This window comes from Typopeltis vanoorti, chromosome 7 (genome assembly GCF_054136105.1).
Source record: "Typopeltis vanoorti isolate ZY-2024b chromosome 7, IOZ_Tvanoo_1.0, whole genome shotgun sequence".
Taxonomy (NCBI): Eukaryota; Metazoa; Arthropoda; class Arachnida; order Uropygi; family Thelyphonidae; genus Typopeltis; species Typopeltis vanoorti.
In genome coordinates, this window is record NC_143555.1 from 5,667,667 (window position 1) to 5,687,618 (window position 19,952).

Genomic DNA, 19,952 nt, shown 5'->3' on the forward strand with positions numbered 1-19,952 from the left:
GTGTGCAAGATCCCCTGACTGAATTGAATAACTGTTGTAATAGATATAGTATGAAGGTCAGCAATAAAAAGACAAAGACAATGAAAATAGGTAGAATCGTCGAAAATGTCAACTGTGTTTTGAATGGAGACCCTGTGGAACAAGTAAAACATTTCAGCTACTTAGGCACGATTTTTACTGAAGATGGTAAATTAAATATGGAAATAGACAACAGAATCAACAAAGCTGGTATGGTAGGAAGTCAATTGAATAAATTCATATGGAATAAGAGATAAATTAGTCAGAAGTTAGCTGTATACAAGACAGTGTACAAAACCAGTATTAGCTTATGGATCTGAGAGCTGGGTCAGAAGTAAAACACTTGGCCAAAGACTAGAGACTGGAGATATGACAGTCTTGAGAAAGATAAGAGGCATGAAAAGATGGAATCAATGGCAATATCATATTAAAAACGAGGATATTAGGAAAGAACTTGACATTGTCAGCATCCAGGAATGCGTTAGCAGAGCTAATCTCAGGTGGTATGGCCACTTAAACAGAATGGGCGAGGAAAGGTTAGCAAAACAAGAGTTCTCTGCCAGGTTGGCAGGAAAACGACCCAGAGGAAGACCAAGATATAGGTGGATTGATGGGGTACAAAGTGCCTTAGATGATAGAAATATAAGATCTGATAATATTGGAGTCTTGACAAGTAACAGACTGATTTGGAGGAAAACTGTAGATAGGCAGTTAGTAATGATGTAAATTTTTCATGTAGTACTATCATATCGTGTACACCCCTTGAGGGTACATGTTAGGAATTTGATGATGATGATGTGCTGCAGTGGGTCATAAAATGCTTCTATCTCTTCATCAGTGTGGGATGAGGTGAGAGCATATATTTGGATGATCCTGATTTTAAGTTTAGAGTTTATTTTAAGTGTAATTTCTATTATTCTTTCATCTGTATAATTAAATTCTTCTATAAGGTGTGTAATGGTTTTCTTAATTAGAAATCCAACTCCATATTGTCCTTTAGTTCTCCCATAATAGTATAAGTAGTCTCGATTTTTTAGTTTTATTAAATGCTCATCCTGCCTGCAAACTTCACTTAAACCTATGATATCCCATTTAATATGTTTTAGTTCTTGCTGTAAGATGGTAAGGTCTTCCTCTTCTTTAAGTGTTCAACAATTAAATGTTGCTATATAGAGAAAAAGAGGATTGTATTGATTACTGCTATATTTATGAATTCTTTGGGCTATTCCAGTAGTACTTATTATTTGGGAAAGCTTTCCCACTGCATCATGCTCTGGTGTCCATAAATGGTTTCGATCAGAGTAGTCATATAGTTGGAAAAATTTAGTAACAACCAGTGATTACCCATTCTGGAAATGGGCTTTATGGCCCTTCTTGACATTGTAGTGGAGGGGTTGTGCCCTAATCTCCCATGCTGGCCACATAATGTCTTGGTAGATGCATTTTATAACTTTCTGCCAGCTCTTTGCCATGGCTCATTACGACAACCATGTTTCCTGGGGCAGGGGGGGTCCACGTGGAGGCATGATACTAAGACTTCCTGGGTATGGCCCTCCAAACTTCATCGCAATATTGGCACTGCCATCTATATCAGTTCCATCAGTATTTTTGACCGTGTTATAGGTTGCCAACCCACTACGGAAATCCATCCCAGGCTTAATTGTGCTCAACATGCTACAAGCTTGAATACTTGCTAGTCAGCCAAGATCCTGGTAGGAGAACACAGCTGATCCCCCCTCACTAACATGAAATCTTATCCAAGTTTGCTGATGACAACATACACCATTCCCTTTTTTCAATAAATAAACCTTGCAGTGCTTAAATAATTCAGATGTTAAATAATCATTGTTTTAAATAGAATAATTTTCATAATCTACTGAAAGATTAATGTGATGAACTTCAATGCCATCAAAACACAGTCCTGATATATTTTTCATAAAAGAGATATTGCTTCACTACTTGCAAACTTTTGACAATGCATTTATAATAATACATATCAAATATCTCTCCTTGGACCGATTAGGGTGTTTGTTGCATTGAGCACAATGCAGCAAACACTTTTGGGATACATGGATCTCCAAGGCATTCCAAAGAGCTTGGTCTCATTTTTTTCATTCAAGATGAGACTTTTACACAACACAAGTTCTACAGCCTGTTTCTATCCAATGATAAATATATCCTTAACTTTCCAGTTCCTTCTGTCTTTAACCGGTGTCCACCATCTCCTGTCAAATGTTTGTAAATCTTCCCTCCATCTTGTTTTTTGACAACCCTTCTTCTCTTGATAGCCAATCAGTGCTTATTTTTGTCCATCTTTCAATTTGCTAATATGGCCAGTCTATTGCAATTTACATACTTTAAAATACTTTTTGCAGTTTTTATGTGGTTATTAAGGGATAACTATCTGCAACAGCATGTAATGGAAAATACTAAGGGTCAAAGACTACTTGACCTAGTAATTGCATCTGAGAATTTGGCTGTAACGAATATGACCACGTTGTCACCAATTAGTGAGAGTAATCATAGGGTCTCGACTTGGGAGGTGGCTAAAGGTGTGGATTTTACAATTAAGACAGGGTACATGTGGAATTATCGGGCCGGTAAGTATGACAAGCTTAGGAGTTTGATTGGTTCAGTGCCACGGCATGTAAAACTGCAAGTGCATGGGAGGCGGTTAAGAAGTGTTTGCATGAGGCAATGGCTGACTGTATATCTAGAGTCCGAATAATAAATCAAGTAGGGGTTAAATGGATGAATAACACCATTAAGCTTGAGCTGCAAAAAAAGAAACAACTGTGGAAAGAATTTAAGGAGAAAGGTGACTGGCAGGCACATGAATAGCATAAAGTGCAGGCCAGAAGGGTAACGAGTGTGCAAAGAAAAGCAAAAGTGGATTGTGAAAGAACATTAGCCATGCAGGCTAAAGAGAATGCCAAACAGTTTTTTCGATATGTTGCAAGTAAAAGAAAAAATGTATATGGCAGAATGATTTTAAAGAATGCCTGTGGTAGGGAGGTAACCGAATCTGTTGATATAGTTGAATTATGAGTGAGCACTTTGCAAGAGTATATCATCCAGGTGGCGACATTGCAGGAATGAATGAACCAATAGCTTATAATACTGGAATTGTGGTGAATGAAATTGAGGTGAATAGTCTATTACAAAACCTCAATGCCAATACATCTGTGGGATTGGATGGTATACCAGCTTGTGTCGTATGTGAAGAGGCTACAGAATTGTCAGTGCCCTTGATCAATTTGTTTAATTTGAGTTTTGGGTCTGGGTTAGTCCCGGGGGGGGGGGGGGGGTTGAAAGATGGGAAAATAGTTCCACTGCATAAAGGAGGTTCCAAGACTGCTGTTGCAAATTAACGACCGATCAGCATATCAGGAATCGTTGTCAAGGTCTTGGAGAAAATACTCAAGAGGAAAATACAGGATTGGATAGATGAAAATGGGATACTGTATGGGGGACAGCATGGTTTTGTGAAGGGTAGATCATGCCTCAGTAACTTGCTCAAGTTTTATAACACAGTGACGGCAGAACTGGATAAGGGTAATGGGTTTACAGTGATTCTACTGGACCTTGCTAAGGCCTTTGACAGGATACCACATGGAGTTCCAATCAGTAAACTGAAGCATATGGGGATGGATATAGGGTTGGTGAGATGGACAGGAGGGTGGTTGATGGAGAGATATCAGAGAGTGGTTTATTCAGGGGTAGAGTCCAAATGACAGCCTGTGACTAGTGGTGTGCCGCAGGGTTCTGTTCTTGGATCACTATTTTTCAATTTGTTCATTAACGATATAGGAAAGGATCTGAGAGAAAGTGTTCATTTGTTTGCTGATGATGCAAAGTTGGGTAGAGCAATATGAGTGCACAGGATGTAAAATTTTGCAGGATGATTTGGATAGTTTGGAGGACTGGGCTAAGGAAAATGGATGTCAATTTAATGTGGCAAAGTGTAAGGTTATGCATTTTAGGGTGAAAAGATTAGCAGCAGTATATCACATTGGTGGAGCTGTACTCCAGGAGATTGACGAGGCCAGGGATTTGGGAGCGTTGGTGGATAGGGAGTTGAAGTTTAGGGGGCATATCGCAAAAGTGGTAAATCAGTTCATCAAATCACTTGGGTGCTGAAAAATACTTTAGCAAGCAGAGACAAACAGGTTATTGTTCCTGTGTATCGAGCCTTGATAAGACCCCATCTAGACTACTGTGCCCAGATTTGGGTGCCAGGGTTTCTTCTTGATGGGGAGGTGGAGGAGAGATTCAGAGACGAGCGACCACGATGATAGCAGGTCTATGGAATGAACCTTATGAGAACATATTGAAGATTTGTGGCTTGCAGAAATTGGTTGATAGGCAGGAAAGGGGTGATATGATTGAGACATTCAAATTACTGAAGGGTTTCTATAAGATTAATTCAGAAGATAGTTTTCAGAATAGGACTGGTTGTGGGAGGACTAGGGGCTATACATGGAAGATGGGCAAGAGAGTGTGGTTAGCTAGGGTGTTAGAGCTAGGTTTTTTACTTGGAGAGTGGTGAATGAGTGGAATAAGCTGCCAGAGTCTGTGGATGCCATGACTGTGAATGAGTTCAAGGCGAGGTATGATAGATACTGTGTGAATGTCGAATAGTTGTTCTTGACATGATGTTAGCGCCTCCCTCGATGAGTCTAAGGACTCATTGGAGTTGCCCATAATAATAATAATAATACTTCAGAACATTCTCCACTCCAAATATCTCCCCAATTCTGTTATTCCTAATTCCATTCTTTGTTATGTCGAGCATTCTTCTCCCCAAGACTGTCTGGGCCATGCAGCCTAAAAGAATCAGATGAGGCTGTCAACATCCATTTGTCTGATCAAGGCAATATAAAATATATTTGCTATACTTTATCTCTGCTGATTAATGTCTTTCTCATCATTACAGCAATTTGCTGGGTGGTTCTCACATCTGTCTAGTGTATGAACCTGAACCTCAACTCCCATCAACCATCATCCAAAGATCTCTTCTTTCCTCCAGTATAATTCAAATAAAATGCACACCCTCTTATCTCTGAATTGCAAAGTTTAAAACCTTAGTTAATCATATCCCACTCATTTCCTCACTTTTACCGATTTATTTTAATCCTATAATGAATTTAGTTTAATCCTTTATCCAAGTGTAAGCAAACAAAGTTTGTACCTGAAGTATCTTCAGACTCAGGCATGTAGTAAAGACCGAGCTCTCATCACTCCTTGTCTCAGTATCTCCCATAATGCAAAGCACATCTCCTTGCGGACATGTATAATGCTATGCATTTAAGGGAAGGGTCACTACCCAGATCGGTTTTGACCTTTATTGAGATCTCGTCAGGTTTCGAACTCAATAAAGGTCGAAACCAGTCTGGGTAATGGCCCTTCCCTTAATGCATAGCATTATACATGTCACACAAGGAGATGTGCTTTGCATTATAGGAGATACTGAGACAAGGAGTGATGAAAGCTCGGTCCACCTTCACTGAGTCGCCTCAGTCCTTTTAGCAAATTTATTATATGCTAACCAAGTGGAAAATAAATACCAACAGCTTTCTCTAAATGCAGAGTAATTTAATAATAAGGTGGTAAACCTTTTGCCAACTTGTATAAGTAAATGTAATCTCTCCATTGCTTCTGCCTTATTATCACCACTTCTGGGTCTGGCTCCCACTGACTAGACCTCAATAAAGGTTGAAACCAGGTAGTGGCCCTTCCCTTAATGAATAGCATTATAGATGTCTGCAAGGAGATGTGCTTTGCATTATGGGAGATACTGAGACAAGGGAGTGATGAGAGCTTGGTCCACTTTTACTACGAGTTGCCTCAGTCCTGAAGATACTTCAGGAGCAAACTTTGTTTGCTTACACTTGGATAAAGGATTAATCTGAATTTATTATAGTCTAACCAAGTGGAAAATAAATTTCCAAAATATTTTAATCCTCCTGAAAAGCCACTACATCAGTACAATTTGTAATAACCATTCCCAGCTTAATAAAATCTTATTCTAGATGCTGCTTACCCATTGTGTAGGTGAGATCAGTATCTAGGAAAGGAAAGCAACAAGTGGCCAAGATTGCAGTACCAAGGGCACAATTGCAATCCCATTAACATAAAGAATGAACAGTTGTGCCCTTGGTACTGCAATCTTGGCCACTTGTTGCTTTCCTTTCCTAGATACTGATCTCACCTACACAATGGGTAAGCAGCATCTAGAATAAGATTTTATTGATCACACGCGGAACTGCAGCACCCCCAATTTTTCTCGATATATAAATATATTTATTAATTTATTTATATTTGCTTGTAATATTTAATTTTATCATCAACAATTCTATAGAATTCTCTTATTTTGTATAAAAAATAATAAAAATCCAACTAGTAGCACTTACGAGGGCGAAGGAAGCTAGCAGCACTGTGTTTACCACAGTGTCATATTGCTATGCGCACAAGTATATGCATGTCATAGTGAGATGCAAGTTATTAGCATAATGGGGCACTGTATGTCACGCAGTTCCACTGTTGTTTATATGCAGTTTGACCCGTAGCAGAGTGTTCGTATTGCTTATTACTCCGTCTCTTTAAATATTTGGACATTACAATCAAAGACATAACATTTGTTATAGTTTTTATTTTAGAACATTATTAGGGTTATGATAATGGATTTTATTTTTAAGTAATTTTGAATTATTCTAAACTGTATAATTTTATCAATAATAAACAATATTTTCTATGTTTAATTTTTACCATAATTTTGATATTTTATCCAAACATGTATATGCTGTACTTACAGTGTGTATGTCATCATCATCAAATTCCTGCCATGTACCCTCAAGGGGTGTACACGATATGATAGTACTACATGAAAAAAATTACATCATTACTAACTTCCTATCTACGATTTTCCTCCAAATCAGTCTGTTACTTGTCAAGACTCCAACATTATCAGATCTTATATTTCTATCGTCTAAGGCACTTTGTACCGTATCAATCCACCTATATCTTGGTCTTCCTCTGGGTTGTTTTGCTGCCAACCTGGCAGAGAACACTTGTTTTGCTAATCTTTCTTTGCCCATTCTGTTTAAGTGACCATACCACCTGAGATTAGCTCTGCTGCCTTTTCCAAATTGACAAAACTTAAATACAGATTTATGTTATATTCCCATGCTTTCTCGATTATTTGTCGTAAAGTGAAGATCTGATCCTGACAGCCTCTATTTGGCCTGAATCCAGCTTGTTCTTCACCCAGCTTGTTCTTCCACAATTCTTCTGAATCGTTTCTCAAGTATATTTGCGTAGATCTTGCCAGGAACACTTAGTAGGGAAATAACTCTGTAATTCTCACATTCAGTTTTATTTCCCTTTTTATATATGGGTACTATGAGAGCTCTACTCCAATCATCGGGAATTCGTCCCTCAGTCCAGGCTTTTTGAACTATGTAGCCACTGTAAGACTTTTATACCACCATACTTCAGCATTTCTGGTTGAATATCATCTACTCCTGCTGCCTTTCCACAGTTTAAGTCTTTGATGGCTTTTTCTACTTCAAGTATGAATATGTATTCCTGACTGCATGGCTGGCGAGTGTTTTTTGCCACTGTGCTGTCATCACTGCTCGTTTCATTTAGCAGTTTTTCAAAGTAATTACTCCATACTTCAAGGATATCTTTTTCATCCGATTTCATGTCACCTTTATCATCTCTAACTCCTTTTACAGCACTCTTTCCTCCATTCCAAAGCTTCTTCAACAACCTCCAGAATATTTTGCCACCTTCTTGATATTTATTTTCTATATGCTTGCCAAAGTCCTCACATAACTTTTGTTTAGCTAGTTTTACACAGTGTTTAGCATTCTTGCATTTGTCTCTGTATTCTCTAAGAGCACAAGCTGACTTATTTGCCAGGAACTTTTGATATGCTTTCTTCTTTTCCTTCACTGCCTCTTTAACTTCCTGTGTCCGCCATGGAGTTCTGTTTTTTCTATCCTTGCAGACAACCTCACCACATGCATCTCTGGATGAATCAATCAGGGCTTTCTTCAAGGCTTACCACTGAATATCCAAGGTTTGATTCCTGTTCTCAAACTCTTTCATGTTTTCTTCAATAATCTTTGTGTATTTTAGTCTACAGTTAACATCTGAGATCTGCTCAACTTTTATTCGCTTTAAAACTTTCTTATATGTTATTCCTTTCAATATGAAATTCAATTTTATCCTGCTAAAGACTAAATAGTGATCACTTCCAATTTCAAATCCTCTGTACACTCTGGTGTCCTGCACAAGGGAGAAAACATCACTATCAACAATAACATAGTCAATGAGACTTTACTTATTCCTTGTGTCTTTTCTCCATGTGAATTTGTGCACATTTTTTATGTTGGAACATGGTGTTAGTAATAACCAGTCCATGTCCTGAGCAAAAAACCAACAGATATTTGACATTATTATTAGCTTTGCTCTTTTCTCCAAATTTTCCCAAAATACTTTTGTATGTCTGACAATCATTTCCTACTCTGCTATTTAGATCCCCAACAAGGACCAACTTTTCCTTTTTTATTATGTCAGTTGCTTTTTCTAAAGCATCAAAAAATTCCTCCACTTCTACCTTAGTAGAACCTTCTGTGGGACCATAGGCACAAATAAGTTTCATTGTCCAGTTCCCCATTCTCATATTTGCCCACATTACTCTACTTGAGACTGACTGCCATTCAAGAAGATTAGCCTCGTATTTTGTGTTGAATACTATGGCTACACCTTCTTTTCCTTGATTGTCATTGCCTGAATATAACATTTTGTATTTATTGCTCAGAAAGATCTCACCAGTTTTTGTCTTTTTTGTTTCAGTCACCCCTATTATGTCGATCTGGTACTTATCTAATTCCTCAGCTAGCTCCATTTCTTTGCCATTCAGGCTTCTTATGTTGATAGTACCGATCTTTAACTCTGGTGATGTTGAGTTGGGGTGTGTTTTCAGATTTGTTCCAGTAGCTGACTTTTCGCCGTTCGCCCTGGTTCCCTGGTGAAAACAACAGGGGCCTTGTTTAACCAGGCAACACCCCACCGGCATGAAATTTTGTCATGTTGTACCATCATTTTGTATTTTTGTTTAACCAATGAGAATATAATTTGGTCGGGTAAATCCCAAATTGCCAGCCCATCCTTGTTCGTTCAGTATCCAAGTAGATACCCAACAGGGTGCAACACGAGAAGGTGAGGATTGGACATTAAACCACAAATATTTGGTTGGGCTTAGCATTCTGACATTGGGCCTCACGGACTATGAAAAATAATTTATGGCTATTAATAAAATTGCTGGCCTGGCCTGCTTAGCAGAGTGGTTAGCATATCCTGCTGTGAGCATGGATGTTTGTGATTATCTGTGAAAATACAATCATCCTTCGACTTACGTCCGAGTTCCGTCCCATCCAGCAGAACGTAAGTCGATTCGTTATATCAACAGAGTTTTAGGGGTTAAGGACTTAACCGTAATAAGTATACTGTCATTTTAATTTTTAAACCTTATTATAAAACTGTACTGTGTGTTACTGCAACTTGCTTATTCCTCTTCTTCTTTTCATCATAAGTTTGGTCATAGCAAGCAAATGCTCATGTACTTTCGTTTCTACTAATAAGTAGCATTCAACATTCTGGTCCATGTCTTCAGCAATTTTCAGAACATCGCTAACTGCAAAGAATATTTCTGCAAGACCCTTCACTGTAAATTTTTAACTTCCTCTTCCTCTTGCTCTTTTCCCTCTTCCTTTTCTCGTTTTTCCTCTTCTGCAGCAGTTGTTCCTCCAGTTCAACCAATTCTTCGTTAGTCAACTCTTCAGGGGGAACTTTCTATGAGTTGAGTTATGTTGTCATCATTCACTTCGAGATTCAGATTGTTTGCTGGCCCACTATTACAAACTTCAAAAATCACGCACAAACCTTTTTAATATCTTTTTCCATATGCAACTCATACATTGTGCAGTCACTTCATCCCAAACCACAGCAATATTTTTTTAATAGCACGATAAGTATTGAATGTTTTCCAGAATTGCAAGAGAGTCTGGTCATTTCCTTCAGTGGCAGAAATGGCTTGTGAAAAAGTTGTCCATATATAATAAGCCTTAAACACTGCAAGAACTTTTTAATCCATCGGTTGGATCAATGAAGTAGTGTTTAGAAGGAGAAATATGAACTTGAACTTGGTGAAGATAACCACTATAAGACCTAGAAGACCTGGAGTGTTATCTAGAATTAATAAAATTTTAAATTCTACATTTTCTTCCACACAATAGCTTTTTATTTCACTTGTATAACAGTTGATTAAAGCATACTCAAACAATTTTTGAGTCATCCATGACTTCTTATTGCTCCGATAATGAACTGGGAGTATGCTTCCTAATGTTTTTGAAGATTCATGGATTCTCACTATGTCATACCACAAATGGTTTCCGTTTATATCCAGCCACATTATCCGTAACAGAATCATAATACAGGCATTAAGAGCTTTGAAACTAGCTATAGATTTCAGCTTTTTTTGTGGATGAATATCCACTTGGGCATTTTTTTCCGAAACAAGGACATCTCATCCATATTAAATATTTGCTGTGGCAAATAATTTTCCTCCATAATAATTTTTTTATCCAATTTTTCCACAAACTCCTTGGCAGCCTTCTTAGCACTTGCAGATTCCATACATTTTCACATTATGCAGCGCAAAACTCTGCTTGAATCTCATGAATCAACCAGAAGAAGAGTTGAATTCGTAGTCATAATCGGATTCTGCTTTCTCCTTCAACATGTTGAAGAAATTTAGTGCCTTAGCAGTTATAGTCACAGTGATAAGGGGTATGTGCTTTTGGTTCAGGTCCTCTATATATAGCCGAAAATGTTATTTATTCCCCTATTGCATCAAGGACGTATCTTCGAAATTACGTAAGTCGAGGGATGACTGTACTAGTAATGGTGATGGGCGGTAGATGGCATCTGTGTAGATGCAGTTCGTTGTAGTTGGTGGATTGAGTAGTGAAGACAGAGAGTTATAGAGTAGGTGCCCTCCCTTAAAGTCTTTGGACTCCCTGGAGGTGTCATATAATAATAGTAACATCATGCAGCATTGCAATACTATGGATTACAAGTTCAGTGTCATCTAAGACTGAGAATTCAAGGGTTAATGTTACCTGGAAGAGGCTAATACACTAACAAGCAGGAAATATCTTTTGTATCATCACTTTGTGATTATAATACTCATTATAATCACAAAGTGGTGTATATTTTTGAATTTGGCAATGTTTTCTTTCAAGCAGAAAGACAACATTGCCTTTCTGTCCAACAACATGCATACAGCATGTTGAGTTTTTTCACTTGGTTATACTCTAAATTAATGATTCCAAAATTTTCTTTCAAGCAGAAAGACAACATTGCCTTTCTGTCCGACAACATGCATACAGCATGTTGAGTTTTTTCACTTGGTTATACTATAAATTAATGATTCCAAAAAATAACATTCTTCATTTCATCTTTTATTCAAGTGTAAGCAATCAAAGTTTACACATTAAGTCACTTCACAACTGGATTACTTGTATATAGAGACTAATGACTTCACAGCAATGGACAGTGCTTCTTACATACAACTAACTCAGTCTCTCTCAAAGCATAACCAGGCAGAGTAAACTGCAACATGATTATTCACCAGCAGAACAAGAAGTCTCCAACAGATATGTTACAATTGGGTTCATGCTGTCTGATAGTGCACTATCTGGCAGCTGGCTTGTAGAAAAGCTGTTTTTAATGATGTACCCTCGAATTATTATTATTGCACAGGCACCTCATTGGAATCCAAAAACTCATCATGGGAGACCCAATCTATCCACACACACACACACACACACTCTATCATACCCATCCTTGAACCAATTAAAAGGCACTGCACTCATAAATGATTCTGGCAACACATTCCACTCGTAAACAACTCTCCATGCAAAAAATCTAGTCCTCACACCCCTATTAACCACACTTTTATTCAACTTACAAAGATTAATCCTTGTTCTGATCTCTCTAAACAAGTACTGAAACGTTCCCCCTACATCTATCCAATAAAATCTTTTAAGCAAATTAAATATTTCTATCATATCCCCTCTTTCTCTTACGAACCAACTTCTGCAATCCACACACCTTCAATCTATCCTAATAGGGAATATTCAACATGCCACTCACCATCTTGGTCACTTGCCTCTGAATCCTATCCATCACTTCCTCATCCCAAAGAAACCCAGAGGACCAGACTTGAGCACAATAATCCAGATTGGGAGTATCAAGGCATTATAAAGAAGAATAAGAACTTCATTATCTCTACTTGTTAATGTGTTCTTCAACAGCCAAGTAATCTTATTGGCTATCTTAGAAACCTTAGCAATATATCCTCTAAACTTTAACTTTCTGTCTACCACCACCCCTAAATCTCTAGTTTCAACTGTTTCCTGGAATACAGTGCCATCAATGCGATACATGGCTTGTAACCTATTTATCTCAAAATGCATAACTTTACATTTCTCAACATTAAATTGACATCCATTAACTTTTGTCCATAATGACAGCCTATTTAAATAGTCCACAAGCTCTCTACATCGCCTTCATTAACTTAACTATTACTCTACCTAATTTCACATCATCGGCAAACAACTGAATTTTCCTTTCAGGTTATTTCCTATATCATTTATGTTCAAATTAAACGGCAATGGTCCCAGTACTGTACCTTGTGGCACACCGCTATATGCCTGTTTTCACCTTGATTATCTGTTTAGCAGCCACCCTCTTATCCACTTAACGAGTATCATATTCATCCCCATTTGTTCTAATTTGCGTAACAAAGTTCTATGTGGTATTCTGTCAAATGCATTTACAAAATGGTCATGTAGCCATTTTCTTTATCCAACTCAGCTGTTACTTTATTATAAAAAGTTAGGAAATTATTAAGATATAACTAACCCTTTACAAAGCCATGTTGACCCTCATACAGTATCATATTTTTTCTACCCATTTTCGAATTCTCTTTTTTACCAATTTTTCTAGTACTTTTACCACAACGCCTGACATACTGATTGGTCTATAATTTGCTACTGTAGTCTTAACCTCCCTTATGCAAAGGAATTAATTTATCCTCTTTCCACTCCCTTGGAACTTTACCAGAGCTCAGACTTCAAATTAAAGAACCTAGTCAAAGTCACTGCCAGTTCTCTTGCACATTCAAGCAAAATCATAGCTGATATTCCATCTAATCCCAGAGCTGTATTTATAATGAGATTCTGCAATATCCTGAGAACCTCCAATTCATTCACCTCTGTTCCTACATTAATGTATGTCATATAGGTTAAAGCAGTAACCTCATTAGAACCTCATCCTGCAAAGTGGTCTCAGTAACTCAATCATTTTATCCACTTCTGTCTCCTCATATCCATCATCACTCATTAAAGTTAATCTTCCATAGTCATTCTTCCTCTTACTTGTTACATAACGAAAGAACTCTGAGATTTTCTTTGGCCTGCTCTGCTAAATTCTTCTCATAATCTGATTTTGCCTTCTTTTCCATGATGGTCACCTTTCTTTCCTGAGCCTTATAATATACATGAGTTTGTTGGTCATTTTCTCTTTATTTAAACTTTAGAGTATTTTCTTCTTCTACTACAGCTTGTGCTTAATGATATTACTCATCCATATAACTCCTATCTGATTAACCCTTCTTACCCTAGGTATACAATTTAATACTGCTTCCTCTAGATCCTTGTTCTTCAAGCTGTGGTCCGCGAAATTTCCTGGAGGTCTGCCAAAACTTTCTTTGTCTCTCAGAAACAATGCTCCAGCTACATATATCAAATTTCTAACCTCTAAGCAGTAGATGTCACACTAGCTAAAAATTGTAATTTTATAACATTGGATTTAATAAATAAAATACTATCTACATTAGTTTATGTTTCTATCTTAGCCGTCAATCGGTCCACGAAATATTTCTTCTATCTTCCCATTCTGCAAGTGTAAAAAGGTTGAAGAACGCTGCTCTAGATGACCATATCCCATGCATTAAAACAGTGTTTTATGCAATGGTACAGATTTAAGCTTCTTCCTGAGCTTATCATAATCACCTGCCTTGTAGTTCCACAAATACCCCTTCTTTATAGAATATTCCTCATGTTTTACAATCTCCCAAGTCAAGACTGCATGGTCACTTTCACCAATGCTGTCATCTGGTTTGTGGATAGCTCTTCCAATCCTATGACCAGGTTCAATACTCTCTCTCATTACTAGTCCCCATCATCACATACTGCCTTAAGTAATTATCTCTCAGCAGGTGTATAAATTCTATTTCCTTCCTGCCGTACGATCCCTCTTCCTTCCAGTCTATAGTTGAAGTTCCCAAAATAATCACTTGACCTGTACTCATTGTACTAATTTGGTGATGCATATCTTCCAGATTATCTGTGGAACTTCCTGGCCTATAGCAACAACCAACTGTATATTTTATCTTACTGGCCCTAATCTCACACCAGACTGCTTCAAATGAACACCACCTTCTCACCTGTCTCCTATTCTTTTTGGTTGAAGTTCACCTGCTATCATCAGCAATACTCTCCCCCCTCCCACATCCCATCTTCATTGAAAATACTAAACCCTTCACAAAATAATAAATCCTTCATATAATAATAATAATGTGTTGAGCATGCCTAGCAAGTCCATCTCCTCATTGCATGGGGAAAGAAATGGGGAGGTCAAATGCAGGAGGCCATACTCTGAAGATGAAACAGACAGGTTGCTACTTAACACCTTTAAAATGTAGAATGGTGATGTTTCACCAGTCGATAAAAAGCATATGCTACCTAATTACAGTATAGTACAATACATAGAAATGTTATGTTATAATTTGTACATGGTATTATTTCCCTACAAACAACCAATCAAAATATAAAAGAGACCTGCACATTTTTGGATTCAGACGTTAACTGTTAACTTTTCCTTTATGGTTCATGTAGTGATTTTCGACGGTATCGTAGGAACGAAACGCAGTCGCATGTCGAGCATTGACAGTAGCTATAAAAATGAAACTTAAATTTAAATGATGTGAAAGCTTCATAAGCAATAATGTCATTCATACATACCGAAAACAGGTTTCATTATGATCATTCTCACGCTGTAAATTTTTCCCATTATTATTTCTGCAGTTACCAAAAGGAAACAGAAATTGAGGATCAACAGCCTCAATAATTCGCAGTACCTCATCATTATCATCGTCATCATGCATGTTCTAAGGTTTGCTTAAAATGTGGTCATCATATCAGGGGCCGCATCACACAATTAAACTTTGCTAATTACGAAATCCGGATCACTAAAAATACACTAACTCTGACAACAACACATGAACGCCATTCATCATACAAACATACAAACGTTAGCGCCTTTCCGTGGTGAAAACTATATTCGCAGAGGAAAACGATATACACTTACGAGAATTGATAACATGGCCGAAGTGATATATTGTCATATAAGAACGTTTCCGTGATTTATATTTCCATTCAAAGTTTGATGATAGAAAAACTAAATGATTAATTTAGAACTAAAAAGAACAATTTAAAAATAATTAATCCAATAATACCTTTTATTTTCCTTCCAAAGGGAGTTGGCAAAGATATTTTAGCACTAACTTTGTTTATTGAAGAAGAGAAGAGTGGTCTTCACAGAAGATGGACAAACTCAGAATAAAAATAAATTCACAAACGTCTTTTATTCCCAAAAGGGAGTGGGTGGGGTGCTTTAGCGCTAGCAAACTTTTGGAAATTAGGGGGAAGCCAACATTTAGCCAATTGGAGATGGCTGTTTCACGATCATCAATGATTTTAATTAGCATCCGGGAATGAGAGTACCATAATTAATTACTTCCTTTGGGGTACATTCAATTTCTTTTAATCATTTTCTTAGCCTTTTTTTCCTACCGATTCCCGAGTTAGTCGATCTCTGGCATGGGCAACCTGTTTTTTTCTCCTGAAACTCGGGTTTTTCGTCAGGAAAATCGACCTTTGAACCCACATATTTTCAGACATTAAAATATTGTGGTAGGGTGAGGGTTCACGAGATGGCAGCACTTCTTAGCCGTCTCTTCACTGCGTGGCGATTAACTTAGTGAGAGCTTCGGACCAGCTATCTGTCAGTTTCCAAAAGTTAGATAGTGCTAAAACGGCCTCGCCTACTCCCTATACGGGAATAAGAGGCGATAGCTTTTTTTATATATTTTTTATTACTTTATTTATTTTTGCGCTGATATTAAATTGTATTTTACAATGAAGAACCAGAGAAATATCATATTCCATAGGCTTGAAAAGTTATTAACCTAACAGAAATTATTTAACCTAAAAAAACCATTATTTAAAGTAAAGAGTCGATAGGCTTCATTTCGGCGATGTAAAACATTATTTAAATTAAGGAGATATTAAATCTCTTATTGTTTTAAAACCGAATAAGAAACTCAAAGATCGGAATCAAAGAGTTTCATGCCGAATATAGCAACTATAAACGTATCGGCGACTACTAGCGTATGCTAAAGCACGTAGTACAAACTAGGGCAACTCGTTGCAAAGGTGAAGAAAGTTCTGATCGCTATTCTTAATATTTTCCATAATGTAAAACCCATCTCCTAGGAGATGTATAATGTTATACATTATGGTAGGAGGTCACTACCCAGAACGGTTTCGATCTTTATTGACATCTCTTCAGTGAGTAGCTAGACCAAAATATAATACTAAGGGTATTGCGAAAAGAACTTATAATAATATAATAATACTAAGAATAGCGATCAGAACTTTCTCCACCTTTGCAACGAGTTGCCCTATTTGTACTACGTACTCGAACTACATGATTTAGCTTACGCTAATAGTCGCCGATACGTTTATAGTTACTATATTCGGCATGAAACTCTTTTAATCCGATCTTTGAGTTTCATATTCGGTTTTAAAACAATGTGGGATTTAATATCCCTTTAATTTAAATAACAGAAAACCGTTTTTATTTTAAGATTCAGTATATTTTTACTAAATTACCTTGAAAATATAAATTATATATCCTTTTTTTTTTATAAAATGAAATATATATATATATATATATATATATATATATATATATATATATATATATATATATATATATATATATATATATATATATATTATAAATAAAACTTCCGGTAGATTTCCCTCTCTCTCACGAGCGAAGATACATATATCAATGTTCACTTTGACAGTCGTGATTAGTAAGTAATTTAAAAAAAATCACCTAACGCCTTTTTAATCCCGTATACGGGAGTAGGCGAGCCCTATCTAACTTTTGGAGACTGAGTGGACAGTTCAATCTCCACTGGTACCAATCAGAGATAGATGGCCCAAGGTTATCACTAATTAAGCGGTACTCAGTGAAGAGAGACGGCTCAAATGTGCTGCCATCTCGTGGTCCCTAACACAATATATTTAATGTCTGAAATAATGTGGGTTCTACGGTCGATTTTCTTGAGTTTACTGGACGAAAAACCCGAGTTTCCGGGAGGAAAAACCTGCTTTCCCGTGCCAGAGATCGACTAACTCTGGAACCGGTCGAAAAAAGGCTTAGATAAATTTCCTCTAGTCGCCGACTAGACTCGAAACCAGGTCTTCCTTCGTGCGGCCAAGCGCCGTGGTATGCAAACGCCACATCCACTGAGCGTTTTATTGCCTTAAATTATTTGCCGCTCACAAGTCCGATTAATTTAAGAACAGTGCAGTTGTAAAATAAAAGATCAGGCAGCACCCTTTTAACAAATAATTAAAACACATTTATTTACAAATTATACATAAATTAAACAATAGTGAGATTGCTTTCTCTATCCATTTATAAAATCTTTAGTATAAATTAGAACCTTTTTAATTTAACACTAATTAACTTCTTTAACACATAAACTTATTTACTCTATGCTTACAAAATTCAACTTATTAATCTTCTAGTTTGTTGGAAATTTATTTTTCACTTGGTTAGACTATAATAAATTAAGTTTAATCCTTTATCCAAGTGTAAGCAAACAAAATTTGCACCTGAAAATATCTTCAGGACTGAGGTAAGTTATTGCAACACAAGGCAACTCCCAGCAACGGTGGACCAAGCTCGCATCACTCCTTGTCTCGGTATCTCGCATAATGCAAAGCACATCAACTATCAGACATGTATACTGCTATGTATTAAGGGAAGGGGCCACTACCCAGACCGGTTTCAACCTTTATTGAGGTTTCGTCTGTGGGAGGCAGACCCAAACGTGGGGATACTAAGGCAGAAGCAAAATTTTAGGTTATATTTACCTATCCCAGTTGCCAACTGATAAGGTGGCACACCTGTTGGCAACTTTTGTTTAAACCTTTATCCAAGTGTAAGCAAACTTTGTTTGCTTACACTTGGATAAAGGTTTATTATAGTTTAACCAAGTGAAAAATAAACTTCCAATATCTTTCTCTAAATCCAGAGTAATACTATAATAAGGTGGTACACCTGTTAAGAGCTCCTATAGGAAAATATGACTAGAAGCAACTCCCATTGCTTCTGCCTTAGTATCTCCATGTTTAGGTCTGCCTCCCACTGACTAGACCTCAATAAAGGTGAAACCAGTCTGGGTAGTGGCCCTTCCCTTAATGCATAGCAGTATACATCTCGGCAAGGAGATATGCTTTGCATTATGGGAGATACTGAGACAAGTAGTGATGAGAGATTGGTCCAACTTTGCTTGCAGTTGCCTGGTGTTGCACTAACTTACCTCATTCGTGAAGATATTTTCAGGCATAAACTTTGTTTGCTTACACTTGAATAAAGGATTAAACTAAATTTATTAAATTTCTAGTTTACTTGCAATGAGGTTAGTTAACTCTCTCTTAAGTTATCGTTACAATTTTTATATCAATTTCCAATATGCCAATCGATTCTCTTAATGACTCTTCTTACTGCTATTAACCAAATTCCTAAAAGTCTTTCTATAACATACTATGAGAGGAATTGTACAAACGTATGGACCTTACAAAGGCTCTGTATTACACATTCAGTCAAAAGTCTTGCGCAAAAAATTCTAAAGCAATCTTTCATCTCAGATCTTGAGCTTCCTCAGGAATGTCTGTCTTCAGTAATATCTCATCGGGAAAATGTGGACTGCGGTACTCTTTCAGCTCTGGCAAAAGGTTGTTCACCCACGGCGAAAAGAAAAACTTCTGAGCGAAGCAGCCTGGGGTAATTTACATCGCCTTTTCTCCTCTGCTTTGGCTCGCAAAAAATGCCTGAACGACTGCCATCTCCAATAACTCAAACTGCCGCCTCCAAGAAACTGAAACTGCTGCCAACTCTCAAACGGGATCCCTCTCTCTGGCATCTGGAAGCCTCTCCTTCTGCAACGTCTGGAAGCCCCCCCCTCTCTCTCTCTCTCTCTCTCTCCTCTCTCTGGCCTGGAGGTTTCTCTTTCTGGCGACGAGTGGAACCGCGAAGCCCTCTTATGCTCTGCTCAGTCTCCTTTTATTTTGCCATCTCGCGACCTTCCATTAAGGGTAGTAATCTGCGAAGAATTCGGCATCTCTCTCTTTTATTTTCTTTTAATATTAACCCGCTCTTGGTTCTCCTCAGTTCAATCTTTTGATCGTATTTTGCCCGAAGCGGAAACTTGTCTCTAAAACCAACTGACCTCTTTGATACTTTGCTTCTCCTTTCGGAGCTTCGGAAACTTCTCTAACCTAGTGGCACTCTTAGATACTATCTAAGGTGTTAGCACAGTAAGTATCTCTTATATACAAAAACTTGTAAACAACTTATCCTGTGCTCTTACACATAACTATATACATATACAAAATTCCCCTGGGAAAGCATTGCATTTTTTGACGTTAAAA

General features: G+C 37.3%; 1 protein-coding gene across 1 annotated transcript in view; it reads right to left on the reverse strand.

Annotated features, from left to right (window-relative positions):
* LOC150104463 (uncharacterized) overlaps positions 1–15,465 on the reverse strand; it is a 95,018-nt gene extending 79,553 nt beyond the window's left edge. Inside the window, exon 1 of the mRNA XM_090395644.1 lies at positions 15,180–15,465. Coding sequence (XP_090251770.1) covers positions 15,180–15,322 — 143 coding nt within the window. The 5' untranslated portion in view covers positions 15,323–15,465. The remainder of the gene's footprint in view (positions 1–15,179) is intronic.
* Positions 15,466–19,952: the final 4,487 nt, after the last annotated feature.